Raw genomic sequence first — 21494 nt, 5'->3', positions numbered from 1 at the left:
AGCTTTCCTTAGTAATCTTTGACTTTAATATACCTACTGCATTCTAAAATACCCGAGTATTCTTTTCAAATTATCCAAATCCTCTATTTGAAATCAAGCTATAGCCATAGTTTTATTTCACCAGTTTATTCTTCACAAATAAGATGTTCTTTAAAATAGTGAACATGAAAGTATTTCATTCAATAAATAAAGCAAATTACTTACCTATAATGCTGGTTCTGTAACAAATAAAAATCAGGTAATCAGATAATCAATAACAGAGCTTAACCTCAGGGTAAACAATTCCTGACAACTGAGTCCCCAAGATCTGCTCCATGAGGTTTCTCAACATAGAAACAAACCCAAAAGTCCATGAAATAAGTCCTCACTGGATGAGGTAACCAAGTATAGTTCAAACTAGTAATTAAAAGATAGAAGTTTGATCCTATTTAGTAATTCATTATGTTACTTAAAATTAATAATCTAAAAATCTTAATTACGAGTTAGGAAATGGGGACTGTATAAGGGTACCTATCCTGTCTACTTTCAAACTGTCATGATAGTCAAATGAGAAACTAATGAAACTGATTTGTAAATTACGAAGCACAATACAAATGTAATCTTATTCAGGGCAGGATGACTCCTCTAGTGATTTTTAAGCAAGATTCTGGAGTTTTTCTGGTCCCTTGAAAGAAATTACTTTGACCAACCGTAAAAATAGACTCTCAATAAGTAAATCTCCAAGAACTGATTAAGATTTTCTCTATGCAGCTTCCAAAATTGATGAAAATATCAAATGTTTGTTTAATCAACTATGAAATAAGCATGGTGCAATAGAAGGACATATTATAACTATTTACTATCATTAACATTTTCCAAAAACCAAGTTTAACACTACAATTCTTAGAAACTCTTTAATGTGGCTTGAAAATAATACTCTCACCTGCAGAGTACCTGAGCAACACTCTTAGATGAGCGATAACTATCTTACAGGTTTATTACGTAGAAACTTAAGAACTGGTATAAATGTTAGCAATCTGTTATCAATAAGTTAATCTTTGTAAGATCTCAAGAATCTAGAATCCCTAAATTTGACTTTTCACCCCCTTATCTGTTCATGAAATGTTATAATACCAACAATCCTTAAATGAAGATACCCAAGGTCTTTCAAACATAAATTTATTTAAGTAATGTTGCACAATGATAATTCAGAGGCAGCTGACCAAATCACATTTTCATTTAGAAGTTTATTTTCCAGTGATTACGTTTTGAATTGGAAGAAATGCTCTGAACATTAAAGCCTAAGACCTAAAATCTTCCACACTTGTGCTTCCTGGAGCCAGACCTTCAAAATTTACAGATCTGTTTCAGTGCTCCTGTTTCAAAAATTAGCAAGAGGTCAATTCCCAAACAGAAAAGGCAATCACAGTTACGTAAATAATCTCATTCAGGGAGGCTATTTAAGCCAAAAAAGAAGTTATTAGGTACTGTATTATCTACCACTTTAACAGATTCTATCAACCCTGAAGATCAAAGAGCTTTCAGATAAAGAATATTTCTTTTGATCCTCCACCCCTAATCTTTCAGAAGTCATGTCTAATAAAATAATCCACAGATGGAATCTTGCCAGAGAAAAAGATATTCTCTGGTCCCTTTCTCACAGTGGGGTTCTCCATTTGGAGAAATATATAAAAGAACACTGTGAATTTATGCGCTAGAGAAGAGGGATGGCATCTAGACAGGCATCAAGCTAGTACCCGGAACATCCACAGATTTGTTTCCCTGGTCTATTGCCTAACTTATCATAAATTACATCTAAGACTAAGACTCTACACAATACTTTTGCAAACATTTACAAGTGATCAGATGACCTTATATGGGATATCTTTGCACACAAGACAGATAAACTATAAGCTGAACACTAGGACAGAAGGCCGTTGATCACTGTTAGCTTAGAGGAAACATTTCAACTAGAGTAACACAGAGTTATGTCCCCCTGGCTCTAGACAAACAACTATGCCATGCTCAGAACTTTCTGTTAACAACCTACTTTTAAAACTGGCTATCAGGAAGTATTCATTCCCTACTGGTAGAGATATTCATATTTAGGCTGGGCAATGCTCAACCTCGGTTTCAAAAAGCAATTACCTGGAGAACTTTTCTAGCATAGGGAGAATAAGGAAGTGAAGTAACATTTGACAAGGTATGTACACGTGTGTACAGGACAGTAATAAACCATCTCCTTCAAGTGCCTTTTTTTAAACCCAAGTGCTTTTTAACATCATTTTCAAACTGCCAGAAATTTACTTGAGACTTGAAAGCACTAGACAGATGTCATGATGCTATTTTCAGCAATGGCAACTTGGATTAAAAAGAGCCAACATTATATCCAACCATCTCTTGGCTCTAGACAAAAAGCATAGGAATGAAGGTATAGGGGAGGAAAGAGAGACTTTACTGAAAGAGATTAGATCTGACATGATCAAACACCCTCTCCCAATTTTCCTTAAATTAGCTCTGAGATGCTAATCGTGATACTCCATCTCACTTCTGATTTGCCTCCTTTGAAAAAAACAAAAAAGATAACGTTTCAAAAGTGCTATCCTGGCCTGGTGCAGTGGCTCGTGCCTGTAATCCCAGCACTTTGGGAGGCCAAGGCGGGCAGATCACTTGAGCCCAGGAGTTCAAGATCAGCCTGGACAACATGGCGAACCCCTGTCTCAACTAAAATTACAAAAAATTAGACAGGTGTGATGGCATGCACCTGTAAGCCCCAGCAACTCGGGAGGCTGAGGTGGAAGGACAACCTAAGCCTGGGAGGTCAAAGCTGTGGTGAGCCATGACTGTGCCACTGCACTCCAGCCCAGTTGATTTAAAAAGAAAAAAGAAAAAAGAAAAAAAAAAGTGCTATCCTTCAAATGATCTGGAGCAAGGCAAAAAAGCAAGAATCAGTAATTTGTTTTCCCCAATGTCACCCAATGAAGCATTAATTTGAAAACACTGTCCTAACAAAGCAACTAGCATCCAAATTCCAAAGAACTCTCTATATCTTAAGGAACGCATGAAAAATAAACATATAAAAGCACACTATATTAAACGTATAAAAGCACCCATTAAGCTGTATTGTTCTCATCCTCAAAGGGTTATGAATGTGGAATATCAATGTTATGACTGTATCTTTAGATAACTGTTTTATGTGAACATCATCCTTCAGAATTATCATCAGGCAATCTCTTACAAAAAGTAATACTGTAGTGAATTACTAGAAAAAAAATTTCCACAGTCAATAACCAGTCAAGATTAAAACAATAAAAAGCAAAGAACAGAACATATATCATTTTATAAAAATTCACATTTCTTTAGTTTTTAGTATTTTCCTAAGACATATGCTCTCCTTCCCTGCACTGCAGATAAACAGGCCTACCTTTAAAAACTGATACTAGGCCAGGTGCAGTGGCTCATGCCTACACCCAATACTTTGGGAGGCTGAGGTGCGAGGATCAATCGAGCCCAGGAGATTAAGACCCGCCTGGGCACCACGGCGAAACCCTGCCTCTACAAAATACAAAAAAATATTAGCCAGGCGTGGTGGCATGCGCCTGTAGTCCCAGCTACTTGGGAGGCTGAGAAGGGAGGATTGCTTGAGCCCAGGGAAGCCAAGGTTGCAGTGAACCATGATTGCACCTCTGTACTCCAGCCTGGGCGATGGAGCAAGATGCTGTCTCAAAAAAAAAAACTGTTAGTATATATGAACAGCAGAACTCAACTTATTTCTAATACAAAAAAAACACTTCATTTATGAGTTGTTCTGCTATCTAAAATTAGACTTCAAATATTCCAAATACTCGAGACTCTAACATTTTCACAAAATTGTAAAATGCTCAGATGATATGAACTATCAAATACAATATTAAAATAGTATTTCAAAAGAGCAGAAGAAAACTTTTCAGACGAGAGGCCTACGCTGAAAGATCACTGTATTACCATATACAAATCTAAACTATCTACAATGCATGGCAAAAATAATATTATGTCCCCACAACCAGGATTTGATACTTTGATCTGACACATACCAGGGTCTGGCATTGTCACAACAAAACTATTAGAAATGTTCCTCAAATCAAAGTATTTATGTACAGTCTATATAATCTGATTGTGGTATTAATTCAAAAGCCTACCCTGTAGGAGTAAAGGTAATTAACTTATTACATAAGTCTGTCTTTTACTGTTGCTAATCATGATATTTAAGAGCACTGTGTGTTATAGTTCCTTTCAGGATTATCTAGACATAGTAAGCTCCAAATCTTTTGTGTTACGGCCCCGAATATAGAAAATCTAAGCAAGTAATATTGTGAAAATTTTGGATACAGAATTCTTTATTTAAAACAGTGACTTAGCAAGGTTGAGAGCTGGTAATATTTTAAGATACAGTCTTCCTTTATATTTAGTATCAGGAAAAGCTACATCAAATGTTTTATGTAAACTATCCAGTAGACTAACTCTTGCTAATATGTTAATTACAATATACTGTCATAGTGTTAACAGTAATATCCACTTCTCTAAGTCACAAAAGTCAAAGATGATGCATAAAGCACATTTTTTAATAAAAAATTTTAATTGGGAATTAAATGTAAGTAAGATATAAGTAGATATCAAGCCTGCTAGACTCCACATATCTGGATGATATCTAAGCACTCATTAATTGTTCTATGCTACCTAGAATTATAAATCAAAGCATACTGCGGTAACTCGATGTGTTTCCATTTTATAAATTAACTAAAAATGATATAAAACATATTAAAACACAAAAACACTAGCAACCATGTCTTTTCTAATTGAGACAAGAAATATCAGAACTGGAAAGACCATGCTGTCATAGAACACGTGTAAAGTTGAGTTTAAAAGTCTTTTTTTGGAGTTTTTCTAAGAGTTGAGAAAATCATGTTAAACCTAAAATTTTAGTGAAAACATTAATTTTAGCTGTAATAAAAACACTATGAATAGACATTTATGAATAGATACTGAAAAACTTGGGGAATAATAAACAAAGCAGAATTCATGGTTACCATATTTACACATACTCTTTGTTGTGTTTCAGTGCCACATGATCTGATTCAAAGTAATAAACATCAGGATCATCATCTTCCTCTTCTGTAATGTGCTGACTGGCACTCTCTTTGGCAGATGGCAAATGTCCAATATTGAGTCTTGCCTCTGAGGGCAGTTTACTTAGTCCTTCACTTCCACAATTTTGAGAGTCACAACATATCCCTTCTTCATTTTGAGAAATTTCACCAGGATTTGTGGGAGACTGACTTACATTATCACTAACAGTTGCATTTGTTTCATTAGGACTAAGATTATTCTCCTCAAATTGTCCATTTTCTCTGTAAGGAGAACTGTTTTTAGTAGGACTACCTCTGGTAGGGGCTGCCCTTCGTGGTGAGGTTCTCAGAGTATAACGATGTTCTTGAGGTTCTGATAAAGACATCATTTGAGCTGAAACACAGTCTAGAACAGAAGATGGTTCAGGTTCTCCGGAGGCTGGCATACTCTCAAGACTTGTGTCCAGGTTGTTACTGGTGTTTTCTTTACACTGCTCTTTTGAGGCACTGCTATCTCCCACCACATCTACTTCCTCCTCAGAATCCCTTAAAGATGACTGAGTTTCAGAAAAGGGCCCTGCAGCTGGCTCAGTAGTCAGCTGATTAACATGTTCCACAGGCAGGCAGGCAGTTACTATTTTGTGGTCCTCCAACTTGACCTGCACTTGTGAATTTGTGCAAGGCACGTTATGGTCTATATAACTGTCCTCCTTCCTACTATCAAGGAACATTGAAGTTTGGGTATCCGAATCCCCATTTTCAGCTACTGATTTTTCCTGTAACACATAGGAATCAAGGCTATTTTGTTTAGTGTTCCCATCAGGCTGACAGTCATCACAGTTTATAACAGCTGAATCACTGTCATCGACACCATTGACAGCCAAATAGCCTGTGATTTCTTCAACTACTGCAGAATTAAGTGGCCCTTCCTCACTGACATTCACCTTTTTAATTTCCCTTTTCTCACAATCATCCAGTATAAGACATCGACAAGCTCGTTTAGTCCCTTGAAAATCTGCATCATTGTCCACTACTGTACTCCTCTGTTCTACTGACTCCTTGTCTGATTTTATAGGTGAATCTTCTTCTGAACTGTTTGGTGCTTCAGATCTAAGACAACGCTTAATTCTTTTTAAAACTGGTGAAACAGGTTCTGTTTGCCTTCTCTCACAATTTTCTATAGCCTGCCTTTCTATGTTATCCTTTTCTGAAGAAGAAAGTCCTCTTTTCCTAGGGCTTACCCATGATTCTCGGGTACTCTGCTGTTTTAAATCAGTGGTTCTCCCATTATTATTTCCTTTCTGAATTGGCACAGGCTCTGGTCTCTTCTTTGGTGATCTTGATCGTACTTGAGAATTAGAAGAGATTTCTTCAGGATGCGCAATGCTACGATTCCTTAAAGTTCTACCACAAAAAGATTCATCCAAGCCGTTTAACCCCACTGTTGATCTTGTAACACGAGTAGATCGGGAAGCAGCCATACTATGGCAAGTCCCTACAATACGGTCATCATGATCCACTCATTGGGAAACCTTCAAAAATGTAAACAAAATAATGAGAAAAAGGTAACAGTTAATATACCTAGAACGAAAGTATAAAGCTATAACTTTTTTAATCCAAGTATACTCGGACGTTATGGTCTATATAACGGTCTATATAACTGCCAATATTAAATTATGTGACAAAAATTCTTTAACATTTCCAATAATGATATAAATTATAGCTAACAAGTATACAGCACTTAATATGTTCCATGAGTCTTTCTATATAACTTACATATATTAACTCACTTAAGTCTCATAACAACTCAGATAGGTACTACTATCATCCCTACTTCACGAGTAAGATTAAGGCACACTGAGTAATCTATCCAAGATCACAATTCTAGTAAGTGGAAGGGCAGGACTCTAGAGACCATACCTGCCTCAATGTGTATTTGCCTCTCAGATAGGCATAAAATACCCAGAAAATATCTATCCTAAAGATGTGATTTCATTTTGGTCATTAAAATAATAATCTTCGGCCGGGCATGGTGGCTCACGCCTGTATTCCCAGCAGTTTGGGAGGCTGAGGCAGGAGGATCACAAGGTCAGGAGTTCAAGACCAGCCTGACCAACATGGTGAAACCCTGTGTCTACTAAAAATACAAAAATTAGCCAGGTGTGGTGGCACACACCTGTAATCCCAGCTACTCAGGAGGCTTATGCAGGAAAATTACTTGAACCCAGGACGCAGAGGTTGCAGTTAGCTGAGATCATGCCACTGCACTCCAGCCTCGGCGACAGAGCAAGACTCCGTCTCAAAAACAAATAAAATAAATAAATAAATAAATAAAATAATAATATTGAACCTATATAGCAGCTATCTTTCAAAAACTATTCCAATCATTTCTCGTGTTCTTTCAAAATGTCCCTGGTATATAGAAAGGCAGGCTCTCCTCTTTTTAATTTACTTTTGCCAAAATGAGTTTCAGATCAAATCCCTTAATAACTAATAATCTGGCATCCAAAAAATTTTGCTTGCAGTATTTTTCATAACTAAATAGATAAAAATCAAAATGCTAGCTTGCATTGGCTAAGAACAAAACAAAGCAAACCCAAGCCTTCCTGGTCTCTAGAAATAAAGCCATAAATTAGTAGGTGAAAGGTACTGTTCCAAAGACCGGAAAAATGGGAAAGAAGCCTCTGAAGCAAATACTTACATTTAAGAAATCAAGACTACTCATATAATCCCACCCTTTCCTTCTTCGCACTCCTGTGTATAGCATATGCCAGTGCCAGTTTTAACGTGTGGTTTGGGAGATGAAAAGGTATTCTGGTGTGGATGCTTGAGGTTTACATGACAGAAATGTAAGCGATATAGAAAAATGCCTGGATTGATCCATTTGGGTAAACTAGTGAGTTGGTGATATTTTCCAGAGGCTCTCCCATCAAGCAAAATAAAGGAGCTGTTAACATTTGAAGTCTCTATTCCCCTGCTCCTCTTCTGTTTAGTTTTCACAAAGTACCCTGTCATTTTACCGCCTAACTTTGAGTGAGATGCAGGATGATTAGTTAGAGAAAGAGGGCAGTGGTGGCAATAGTGCAAAGTTTCACAGTCCCTTCCTCCTGCCTTTGGTCATCAACAGTCTCCCTTCCCATGTAAACCGCAAAATGCCATTCTGACTCCTTTCCCTAAAAATCAAACACAATCTCACCTTTGCTTCAACAAGAAGTATCTAATAGTGGAAAGGCTGGAAGAATTACAGAAGACACAGCAACATGCTACCACATATAAAAAAGAAACACTAAAGGAAATAATCTCCCTGTTCCTGCCTGCTGACAAGTGAGAAAGTACCCTGTAAATATTTAAGTTGGCTGAGTTTAGTGTTGTCTCAGAGTATGGCATACTTTTAAATTTTTAATTAACAATTTTTTAAAATCTTGTAAGAATCACAAAACCAGCCCTGGAATTAAAGCATGGTTATTTGTTCTAGAGAATTTCATAGCAATCAAGTGAACAATAAGTACGAGACACCAATCAGAACTTAGAAACACATTTCTTACAGTAGTAAACTTTTACTGTTTTGGGGATTCCTTAAAAGAACTGCTGACATTTAATTCTCATTTGCTAATATATTATCATTAAGATTACAATCTTTCTGTTTTTTTCATGGGTAACAAACACTGAGTGTCCCATAATTTTCCACTTTTAGTTATAAAACATTTAAGTTAAACTTCAAATGATGTTTTAGAAGAACACAAGCTGGCCAGGGACAGTGGCTCATGCCCGTAATCCCAGCACTTTGGGAGGTTGAGGCAGATGGATCACTTGAGGTCAGGAGTTCGAGACCAGCCTGGCCAACATGGCGAAACCCCATCTCTACTAAAAATACAAAAAACTAGTGGGGCACGGTGGCACATGCCTGTAATCCCAGCTACTCGGGAGGCTGAGGCAGGAGAATCACTTGAACCCAGGAGGCAAAGGTTGCAGTGAGCCGAGATCACGCCACTGCTCTCCAGGCTGGGCAACAGAGTGAGACTCTGTCTCAAAAAAAATAAAAAGAAAAGAACATAAATTGAAATATATGAAAAGCAACTTATTTGTTTCATGTATCCAAATCTGGCACTCTAAAATGTTAAGATTACTTATTTTTAAATATTAAATATGTATGTAAACACACAAAAAAGCATAAGACTAAGTTAATTTAATAAATAAAATGCTTACGAAATCTAATCCATATTATCTTTAATGCAAATTTAATTATACTCATAATTTATGGTTCAAAAATAATACTGGCAATAGAAATACTTTATAAACACACAAAAGAATCTGTTAATCTTTACTTTTCAAAATGCAATCCCAATTAAGGGCCTATAAACCTCTTAAATTATTCCAATAATCAATAATAAGACTTCCTTAACCTTTTCTTTCCACACCAATCTGAATGGGAGCAAAATCTGCCTTGCAGTACAAACTTCTCAAAGAGAGACTATTTTGGATGAAATGAATCTATTATTAGTAGTACTAAGAACCTGGTTTTTATACATATATTTTTTGCTAAAAAATATCACCTATAAGCTGGTCATGGTGGCTCAAGCCTGTAATCCCAGCACTTTGGGAAACCAAGGTAAGTGGATCACTTGAGCCCAGGAATTCGAGACCAAACTGGGCAACATGGTGAAACCCTATCTCTACTAAAAATACGAAAAATTTATCCAGGTGTAATGGTGCATGCCTGTAGTCCCAGGTACTAGGGAGGCTGAGTGGGAGGATCACCTGAGCCTGGGAAGTCAAGGGTGCAGTGATGTGACTGCCCTTCAGCCTGGGTGATGGCAGCAAGGCCCTGTCTCAAATGAAAAAAAAAAAAAAAAAAAATCACATATAGTGAGGCCTATCTTACTTCTTCACCATTCCACTGATTAAAATATGAAAACACTGATTAATATGAAAGTTAAATAAAATATGAAAACACTGATTAATATAAAAGATTAAGTCTCTTTTCATTTCTTCTACACCCTAAAAATGCTTTCATTTCACTCAATAACTAGAACAAAGCCCTAGTTTTAGGATTCTCAAATTCTATGCTATTGGGCTGTATTGAAAGAGAACTTGTTTTATAACAAGGATCCTTGTGGTACCTCAGACTCTTGCAACTCAATCATGGGCATCTCCTGGAAGCTTGTTAGAAATGCAGAATATGAGGCCCTGCCCCAGACCTACCAGTGAATTAGGTTCCTAGGTGACTCATATATGTATTAGGGTTTGAGAAACACTGCTTTAGGCTACTGAAGTCAGACAGAATTCTACTAAGAGTCATCAAGTTTCAAACTAAATTAGACCTATTTATAATATATCCTTTAATTTCTTACTGGATCCTAATTAAAAAAAAAAATACATAAGGCCAAGGAAGCACCAAATGGAAGACTATAAAAATATCTTGCCTGAAATTAACATGTGATGTGCACTTGAGGTAATAAACTGGTTAAAATTATTAAGATCAGAGTTAAACAAAATTTTGCTAATCTTCCCTCTGATGAATTTTTTCTGTTCTAATCTTTTTCTTCTTATCTTTTCTATTTTGGATAGGCATATATAAAAGGCACATACTTTCTATGATCATCTAATAAACTGAATGCAAAATTCAGTTAATAAAAGGGGACCAAAAATGTCTACATTAGCCAGGTGCAGGGGCAGGGAAGTGGGGGCACCTACAGTCAATAGATACTCAGGAGGCTGAGTCAAGAGGATCACCTGAGCCCAGGAGTTTGAGAACTGCCTGGACAATGGTAAGAGCCTATCTCTTAGAAAATAAAAACTAAAAAGTCTGCATTATCTCAACCAAGTCTCAACATTGTTTTGTCATGCTTAGCAAAATATTATAGACTAAAGCAGTTGTTTTCCTCATTTTAGCTGCATCACAAAAAGTTTCTTAAGAATACAATGAAGCTTAGAGTACAAAATTATATTTCTGCCAAATATTAAGGAATAAAAATGAACTTATTTACAAATTATCTCAGAAAATACCCCTGTAGGCTAACAAAATAAGAGGTATATGGTAAAAACCTTAGATAGCATCCATCTGAAGTTAGAAACGCAATCACTCTAGTTTTAGAAATAAGGGAAGCCATTAATTAACATATTCATATGGGCAAAACCCAATCTAACAACTACACTGGAGTTTTTCCTATACGTTATCTACCAAATAATGAATAGTGGCACTTTCTAGAATACAGAGGAAAGAGAGTGTGGTCAGTAACTAGAATTAACCAGACTCCCTTCCTCTCTTCCCCACCTTCATGAATTATCATCCTATTGGAGGTCATATCTTAGAAGGACCAGTCAACCAAATTTCAACTTGTCCATTCATATTAAGCCCTGAATCCTACCTATGATTTCACATATCCTACCCACATATTTGCTGCTGAATTGCCCTCCCATAAATTTGAATCTACTGTTACCCAAATATAACTATAGGATTCTGAAAAACACTCTTTGAAGCATTATCAGCTATGTTTCAGGTCATAAATTTCCAGCTCCTGTGATCATACCTGTAGAACTGTATCAATAAGAACTAAAAGGAATAATAATTATTAAACAAAAAAGGCCCACCTAATGACACACTTCTCTAGCTATTTACTTAAGAGAAAGAAATTTCAAAAAGATATTTCAAAGACCTTGCCTATAAGCTTTTTTTCCTACTATAATCACCAAAATGGTAAAGTTTATTTTGGGAATTGAGGAGCTGGCAATCTTCCATCACACCAATGTTCTAGCTAATATTTATTATCATAATATTTAGTTTTATTAAGTGAACAATTTTTAGTAAACTGGTCATGATATCAGTATATATTCATGTAGACAAACCAAAGGAAAAGGAAAAAAGAACAAATGCAACTGGAAAGTGTTACCAATATGATTCTTTCTCTAGTTGTCTAGAATATAAACAAACTATTTAATAATGTTGAGGCCATGTTTGTCATGTAATTATTTTAAGACAATACCTCAGCAGTGCAATTACCACCATATCTATAATGTTAAAAGTAGAAGCATAACTGGTAACCCACCCATGCAATTCAACTTAAGGTTCTTAAATAGTCACCTCTTCGAAGTCTGGGAACTCTATTATGTATTGTCTTATATAAAAAGACTTCTTAATTCTTTCTCATTAAGAGAAACTGATATATGACAGATGGTCGGTAGATTGGTAGGTAGGTAGGTAGGTAAGCAGGCAGACAAGCAGACAGTCAGACAGACAAAAGTAAATGAAAACACACTTCAAAAGACAATCGGGAAAAGGAAGTCAAGGAATTTCATAATGCCTCCTGAGTCAAAAATTCCAACACAATCAGTCACTTCATTTATATGCCTGTTGAAAAAAAAAAGGGGGGGAGGAATATTTCATTCCTAATCCATTCCCTGTAGCTCCATACTCTCATAAACAGCCAGCCAAACTATAATTTGCCACACAGAGAATATATGGAAAAATAACAAATCTCCCCATCTCAAAAAAAAAAAAAAAAAAAAAAAAAGGAAGTCAAACTATAGTTGTCTTCACTACTGCAAAACTAAATAACTTACCTGTACAACCAAAGATCTATCATTGTGGAAATATAATCTCTTTTCCTTATATCCTGAAGGAGTTGGAGCTATGATCTAGAATGGAGCTTAAGCATCAGGGTTTCAGATTCTCTCAGCTTCAGTCATGGAGAATACTAGAACCTCCTAAATTTCTTTCTTTAAAATAAAATATTGAAAAAAAAGGATTAAAGAAGATGATGAATGTATGCTAATAGATTTACTCCTTCTATAAGAAGAAGAAATAAAGGTACAGAATCTGTTCACAGTGACATCTTTCACGCTTCTTGGTAACTCCGTAGCCTCGAGGATACTAAGAAACTGAAACAGGATTTTTAGAAATCATGAAAAGCAAACCAAAAAGATCTTGAAATATACCAAATCCTTACAACTCAATATTAGTTTGAACTGAGTCAAAATGTGACTTGCTCTTTTCTAGACACTGCTCTAAGGCAGTATTTTTTGGCAGTGATCTAAAGATTACCCTTGAAAATATTTCTCATAACAGAATTTATAATATCATCTCTTACTCTGGTCCTAGAGGACTTTCCAAATTCTCAACATCAAGTATACATAATCATTTAGGTTATGCATGAAAGAATCACACAAATAACCAAATCTTCTATACCCATAGGATAACCTGGATGCTTATTAAAGTGCTATAAAATTCAATTACAAAAGGACATTTCTATTATTTTTGGCATATGTATTTTTTACAAGAACAAGAACAACAAGGATTTTCCGGTTTTAGTACCCAATTCGCCAGATAATTTAATTAATCTAATTACATTTCATTTCTTAGAACGGTCTGGTCAATTTTTACTTTATAATAATTTATTATGATATCCTTTTCAAAGAATGTACAGGCCAGGTGCAGTTGCTCACACCTGTAATCCCTGCACTTTGGGAGGTCGAGGCAGGTGGATCACAAGGTCAGGAGTTTGAGGCCAGCCTGGCCAACATGGTGAAACCCTATCTCTACTAAAAATAGAAAAAATTTAGCCAGGCATGGTGGCATACACCTATAACCTAGCTACTCAGGAGGCTGAGGCAGGAGAATCGCTTGAACCTGGGAGGCAGAGGTTGCAGTGAGCCAAGACCACCCCATTGTACTCCAGCCTGGGCAACAAGAGCGAAACTCAGTCTCAAAAAAAAAAAAAAAAAGGTACAATCTGGCTAAATGGGTTACTATGAGTGTCCATCTGAAAACAAGAAAGACGACTTAAAAAAGACCAGTAGATGTTTATGATAGAAACTGTCACTTTATTATAAGCATAAAACTAGATATTATAATGATACATTTTGGGGGAAGTATTACAACTTAAAGACTGATATAATTACAAAATCTTGTAATGACTAGGCAGACTTACTGCCTAGTAAAAATAGGTTACTGCTCTAGTCAGCTAGAAAGGGAATAGGGCTAATAATATCTAATATCTATAGATGCCATCTCTCCCAAACACGCCTTGGAAATGCTTTAAAAACCACTAGGTAGGAAAATTGTCTAATAACCATTTAATACTACAGTACACTAAGAAAAGTTCTAAGTTAACATGGGGAGAAGCTCAGTGAAAACATGATCCTACAAAAAGTAACCCTTGACTTGAAAATCTACTCTTCTTATAACAGACTCCAAGTGACAACTCCTTTGTACCAAACACTGAAGCCTTTCACAAACATGGCAAAACATTATGTTCTACAGTGTGTGATGGTAGTAGCAATCATCAAAAGCAAAGATCATCTACAACTTAAAGTATATCTCTGAGCATACTGGAATGTGCCCTAGTAGCAGTCTATCAAGTTCTAATCAACCACATAACTACTCTATTTGAATAGAGTTCACTATAGGAACATTATCCACTACGATATTTAGCAGACAAGAACATCTGCAACTGTTATTTTCACAGAGCTGATACTTACAGCTGAGCTCTACTGGCATTAAGATAAACAGGATCCTGCAGTGTTTTGTAAAAGCCTGATACACTGAAAAAGAAACTTCAATCAATTACTTCTAACTAAACCCCACTTGGCCTTAATTAAGATTACATTATTTTCTTACCTTTTAAAAAGCGTTTCGCCTAGTATTTGATCCCCACGCGTCTGTATTTATCTGTCATCACTGTTAATTGTCCATGTTACACTGAGACTTCAGGTATTATTTATTTATATGGTCGTACTAGAACAACTTGATATCTGTGAAGGGAAACCATAATATAATCACTATAGATGTGTTACTGTTTACAAATTTGTGAATAAAAGTGGTAATATTTCCAAACACTTATATAGCACACTTCATTTTCTACTAAACTTCACAAATAATTCCTTACATTTAGCTGTGAAATATGTGTCTTCAACAAACTAAGATGATTGGCTAACACTTCCAAGTTCTTCTCAGAGAGCACCCACATACAAGTTTTCTAAATTTAATTCTAACCTTAAATCCTTACAAATTGAAGAGCTCCTCAGGTTCCTTTTCTTACTACCAAGATAGATATATGTCATTTTCCTTAAGTCTACAATTGCTCTCCATTAATACAAAAGTACTTTTTTGTGTATTTTATATTTTAGGGAATAAATCTATAATGCTTAAAAATGAAGTAAAAAAAGATAATGACTGTCCTTTAAATGTTACTTTAAACATCTGATATCTTTCTCAAGTAATCTTGGAAGTAAACAGAAAATAAGTGCTATTTAAAATAAACTGAGATGTAGCTGCACAAACATTCCTTAAAGGTAAGCTTCTTAAAACAGACTTGGTGATGATTACAACTCTGAGAAATAGATACACACACTTATAATGATGACCAAAAGCACTGTACAGAATTTTAAATAATTTTAACCAGTTTATTGGTGAAAAAAATGAGCTACAAAAGAATGTTCATTCATACATATCAAAGAAAGCAGTGTATGAATGGCATTCTAAAACGTTTCATCATGCTGTACCACTCCACTACACAGTAAAAAGTACAAATCTACATGGAAAATAGAGACAACCTGGCGAGGCATGGTGGCTCATGCCTGTAATCCCAGCACTTTGGGAGGCCAAGGCAGGAGGATCCCTTGAGCTCAGGCATTCGAGACCAGCATGGGCAACATAGTGAGCCCTCTTCTCTACAAAAAAAAATGAACAAAATTAGCCAGGCATGGTTGTGTGTGTCTGTAGTCCCAACCACTTGGGAGGCTGAGGTAGGAGGATCATCTGAGCCCAGGAGATTGAGGCTGCAGTGAGCCATGATCGTGCCACCGCACTACAACCTAGGCAACAGAGTAAACCCTATCTGGGAAAAAAAAAATTTTTTTAATGAAAATGCAGATAACCTTACACATGCTTTCTGGATAAAGTTATTAGGGTTGTCAACCATTCAGATATTCTCAGTAAGAACTTTCATTAACAATAGAGCGATTAAAAAACTATTATCTATCCTCAAATACAATTCCTTATTTGTTTTCAAACATTAAAAATACATAAGTAAAACCATAAAAAAATTAACACTTTGGGATGCCAAGGCAAAAGGATCACTTGAGCCTGGGAGTTTGAAACCATCCTGGGCAACAAAGTGAGGCCTCATCTGCACAAAAAATAGAAAAAGGTAGCCACGTGTGGTGGTGTGCACCTGTAATCCCAGCTGCTAGGGAGGATCCTTAGAGCTGCAGTGAGACCTGATTACATCACTGCATTCCAGCCTGGGTGACAAAGAAAAAAAAAAAAAACATACAGATCTAACTAATTTTTAAGTTTAAAAATTGTCATGACCTCTCTTGTACCAAAAGCAAGGAAATTAAACTAGCCAAAACTCTTGTAGCCCCTATACTGTGTTCTTCACTTCATTCAATATACATTTCAAACTTAAGCACTCTGCAAAACTGTTATATGCTTTCTGCAGCAGAAACACTTCTTTGAATTATGACAATACACAGTAATTTTTTCATTTGAATCATTTAACTACAGTAACTTACTTCTAGAAGTTTAAAAAACAGCATTTTGTCATTTAAAAAGCATCCAAAATGGAAAGCAAACTATCTAAGTCCTATTCCTAAAGCCATCTTATTTATTCCCTTGGAACAGAGCTTTGCTTGTTTTCATGTACTAATAAAATTCATTGACTATTCAAGCGTTCCAAAAGCAAACCCAAAACCAATCTTCACTGAAAGAATTACTTTTCCTACTTCTTGCAGTCTTAACACTGGTACTACTGTATTAAATAGATTACATGATCTCAGATTCACAGCACACATGTAATCACTTCAAAAGACTAAGTAAATCTCACTAGAAGATACAGCTCTAGTGATATAACCAGGATATAAGCCACACAACTTACTATTAAAATAAAACAATGATGCTCAAAGCTAACCACAATCCCTAAATTTTCAGGCAAAATTTTTTTTAGTTTTATAAGAGCTTGGAAAAAATTTAAAAGGAAGGTCATACAACAGAGTCATATTTATTACCTAATTCTTGTTGTAAGTGAAAATATCACCTATGGGCACTATACTATGATTTTAAATGATTTTATAAGAAAGAGACATTCAATTCAATGTCAGTTGTAAAAAGCATTAAGATACGGTCAAAGACACAAATACCTTTCTTTTTTTCTTTTTTCTTTTTTTTTTTTTTTTTTGAGATGGAGTTTCCCTCTTGTTGCCCAAGCTGGAGTGCGATGGTGCAATCTTGGCTCACTGCAACCTCCGCCTCCTGAATTCAAGTGATTCTCCTGCCTCAGCCTCCCAAGTAGCTGGGATTACAGGCACCTGCCACCACATCCATTTAATTTTTGTACTTTTAGTAGAGATAGGGTTTTGCCACGTTGGCCAGGCTGGTCTCAAATCCTGACCTCAGGTGATCCACCCACCTTGGCCTCCCAAAGTGCTGAGATTACAGACATAAGCCACCACGCCCAGCCCAGAAACACTTTTCCTAGATAATTAAGCTTTCACAGTTACTTCCCATAAAGAGCTGAACCAAATTTTCATTTGGTACAATAATCAAAGAAGAGTACCTTTTTCTGGCTCCCTAAATTGCTCAGAACCACATGTTCAGTGTCTTGGATACTTTCTATAGATTTTCAAAGATAAGCCTATTTCACAGTCAGCAGAAAGATAGTAGGAAGAGTGTAGGATTTGGTGGAGGAGACAGAAATGTGATCCTCTGTCATCAATAATTATTTCACCAAGAGCAAGTCACTTTGCCTACCTGTGCTTTATCTATAATACGAAAGACATAATACCTGCCTACTACTTCTCAGAGTTATTGTGAAGTTCGAAAGAGATCACATCTGTGAAGTACTTCAGGTTGCTGACTCCCAAATTTTAGTGTGTCTAAGAAATACCTGGACCCAATCACCTCTTAAATTAAGATTCAGAAGGCCTGAACACAAATGCACAAATTTTCATTGTCAATTAAGCACTTCAGGTCATTCCAACGTATGGGCTCCCAGTGATGATCACACTTTGAAAAAACTACATCAGTTTCTTCTAAAACACTATAGTGTTTGGGCTGGGTACGACGGCTCATGCTGGCAATCTCAATTCTCTAAGAGACCGAGGCAGAAGGATCACTTTGAGGCCAGGAGTTTGAGACCAGTTTGGGTAACATGGCAAGACCCTGTCTCTATAGAAAAAAAAAAAAAAAAAAATGCACACAATACATTAGTGGAGCATGGTGGTGTGCACCTGTTGTAGACCTAGCTACTCAGGAAGCAAGAGGCCTGGAGTTTGAGGCTGCAGGCTATAGTAAGCTATGATCACACCAATGCACTCCAGCCTGGTGAACCAAGTGAGGCCCTGTCTCTAAAAAAGTAATTAATTAATTAAAAGAAAATTTTAGTGTTCATAAGCATTAAATCTAGGTACATGTTTAAAATACAAATTTCTAGCTAGGTGCAGTCACACATGCCTATAGTCCCAGCTACTTGGGAGGCTGAGGGAGGAGGATTGCTTGAGTCCAGGAGTTCTAAGTTGTAGTGCACTATGTCATTCAGGTGTCTGCATTAAGTTTGGCATCAATATCGTGATCTCAGGGGAGCAGGGGACGACCAGGTCGCCTAAGGATGTGAGAACGGGCCCAGGTCAGAAACACAGCAGGTCTAAACTTCCATGCTGATCAGTAGTGAGACTGCACCTATGAACAGCCACTGCACTCCAATTTGGGGAAAAGAGACACTGTCTCTTAAAAATAAAAATAAAAAATAAGAAGAAAATGAAATAAAATACAAATTTCTAAACCTCATCCTTAAAAATCCAGATTCAGGCCAGGCGCAGTGGCTCACGCCTGTAATCCAATACTTTGGGAGGCTGAGGTGGGTAAATTACCTGAGGTCAGGAGTTCGAGACCAGCCTGGCCAACATGATGAAACCCTGTCTCTACTAAAAATACAAAATTAGCCAAGTGTGGTGGCGCGTGCCTGTAATCCCAGTTACTCGGAAGGCTGAGTGAGAAGAACTGCTTGAACCTGGGAGGTGGTGGTTGCAGTGAGCCAAGATCACACCACTGCACTCCAGCGTAGGTGACAAAACAAAACAAAAAAAATTCAGATTCCATAAACTTGGAATGGAGCATACAATCTTCATTTATCATCATTTAGGAGATTCAGATGTAAATGAGTTATGATACACCCTTTTAGAAATCCTAAACTAGATTCTTCCTCCTAAATATTTCTCAAATTGTTCCTACCTCTGTACTATCATCATCCATGACCAACCTTAGGCTGTCATTTGAACTAACCCAAATGCCTTCTAATTAGTCTCTCTACTTTAAGTCTTTTTTTTTTTCCCTCTCTGAGACAGGGTCTCACACTCTGTTGCCCAGGCTGGAATGTAGTGGCTCAATCACTGTTCACTGCAGCCTTCAACATCCCAGGCTCAAATGATCCTCCTGCCTCAGCCTCCTAAGTAGCTGAGACTACTGGTGCATGCTACTACACCCAGCTAATTTTTGTATTTTTTGTAGAGACAGGGTTTCACACCATGTTGCCCAGGCTAGTCCTGCACTCCTGGGCTCAAGTGATCCTCCCACCTCAGCCTCTCAAAGTGCTGGGATTACAGACTGAGTTACCGCGCCCAGCTCTGCTTTCGTTAAGTCTTATCCTATAAAAATGCATGATCTACAGAATGATATGTCATTCGCCTATCTAAAACTCTTTCAAGAGACTTATGCCTCTTGCCAAGATAGAATAACAGGCATGAAACTTTTGCTCCCACCTGAAACAACTAAAAATCTGGACCAAAAAAAATGTATGAAAATTATTTCTGACAAAAGAAACCAGACAACACAGGACGGTGATCAACGAAAGAGAAAAAATAAATGAGGCAAAGCCTACAATATACTTACTGGAGAATTTCTCCAGTTTACTTACTGGAAAACTTCTAAGCTGCAGAGAAAGGAAGGTGTCCCAAGCAAGCTCAGTGGTTTTCTGGAGTTAAGATAATGAAGTGAGGAGTTTAGGGGAGGCCAAGGTAGCTACAGTCTCCCAGAACATAGTGCCACAGAGGAGAGAGCAGAAAGGAGAGGCAAGATCTCACATAATCTGCAGGGGACCTCCTTAAATCTTGAGCTGAGTACTGATCAGTAAAACAGGGAAAGACATCCACAGGCAAGAGTATGCCAGAAAACATGTAATAACTGAAGGGTAGATGGTATGTAGTTCCTAGTTTATAGGGTTACTAATGTTTGTGGTATATAACTTCCACCACAGCCAATTTCAAGCTACCAACATATCAGTGAATGAGAATCTGAAAAAAATACATGGCAACACATTATACATCACATAGTGTTTCTACCATAAGAACATAGTAAGGCTGGCTGCAGCAGCTCACATCGATAATCCCAGCACTTTGGAAGGCCAAGGCAGGTGGATCACTTGAGGCCAGGAGTTCAAGACCAGCCTAGCCAACATGGCGAAAACCCATCTATACTAAAAATACAAAAATTAGCAGGGCATGTTGGTGCACACCTGTGGTGCCAGCTACTTAGGAGGCTGAGGCATGAGACTAGCTTAAACCCGGGAGGTGGGAGGTTGCAGTGAGCTGAGATTGCGCCACTGAACTCCAGCCTGGCCAACAGAGTGAGACTGTCTCAGGAAGGGGAAAAAAAAAACAAACAGGACCCACTAGATATAAATTACCATGAGTGCATAAAAATAGCAATATAAAATAATATAGTTACATGAAGTAATGAGTTTTGAGCATTTACTATCTTTGTTCATAAGTGATTTAATTATAAGTTTATATAATTTAATTCCCTTAAGAATTAAGCTAGCTCACAAATTTCCTGATATTTTAACAATTGGCTCTCATGAGCCAGCTTGAGCATACCACCACACGTGGCTCACATAGTCGGGAATAACTGGTTAACCTACCAGCCACAGTAGAAAACCTCATAATTCGTGGGACATGAAGTACAATGCTCAGTACCACACTGCATCAGTAGTGGTGCAAACTGAGCTCTAAACTAAAGACTATTCTGATCCCACCTAACAAAGAGAAAAGCAAGCCTCAAAAGGATAAAGCCATTTCCAATGAACTCCACTGTGTCCCAGAACAGAGCCCAAGAATATTTATGGGAATCAAAAAAAACATCCAGCACCAAACAAGGTAAAATTGAGAATGCCTGGAATCCTATCAGAAATTACCAAACAGGCCAAGTGTGGTGGTTCACGCTTGTAATTTCAACACTTTGGGAGGCTAAAGTGGGCGACTGCTTGAGCCCAGGAGTTTGAGACCAGCTTGAACATGACAAGACCCCATTTCTACAAAAATTAGCCAGATGTGGTGGTGCATGCCTATAGTTCCAGGTTCTTGAGAGGCCAAGGTGGGAGTTTTGCTTGAACCCAGGAGGCTGAGGCTGCAATGAGCCAC

At 37.1% G+C, this 21494-nt stretch overlaps 1 protein-coding gene across 17 annotated transcripts in view; it reads right to left on the bottom strand.

Annotated features, from left to right (window-relative positions):
- ZZZ3 (zinc finger ZZ-type containing 3) overlaps positions 1-21494 on the bottom strand; it is a 123398-nt gene that overhangs the window by 63460 nt on the left and 38444 nt on the right. For 5 of the 17 annotated variants that reach the window (XM_007978230.3, XM_007978236.3, XM_038001950.2 and 2 more), the window contains 3 exons: positions 14701-14834; positions 12645-12800; positions 5061-6616 (listed from right to left, as the gene is read on the bottom strand). In XM_007978230.3, coding sequence (XP_007976421.2) covers positions 5061-6565 — 1505 coding nt within the window. In that variant the 5' untranslated portion in view covers positions 6566-6616; positions 12645-12800; positions 14701-14834. Of the gene's footprint in view, positions 1-5060; positions 6617-12644; positions 12801-14561; positions 14625-14700; positions 14835-15635; positions 15753-21494 lie in introns of all 17 variants that reach the window. The other 12 variants (XM_007978231.3, XM_038001945.2, XM_038001953.2 and 9 more) reach the window with 5 other exon arrangements.

The sequence above is a fragment of the Chlorocebus sabaeus genome, chromosome 20 (assembly GCF_047675955.1).
Source record: "Chlorocebus sabaeus isolate Y175 chromosome 20, mChlSab1.0.hap1, whole genome shotgun sequence".
Classification (NCBI taxonomy): Eukaryota; Metazoa; Chordata; class Mammalia; order Primates; family Cercopithecidae; genus Chlorocebus; species Chlorocebus sabaeus.
This window is presented reverse-complemented; position numbering and strand designations above follow the sequence as displayed.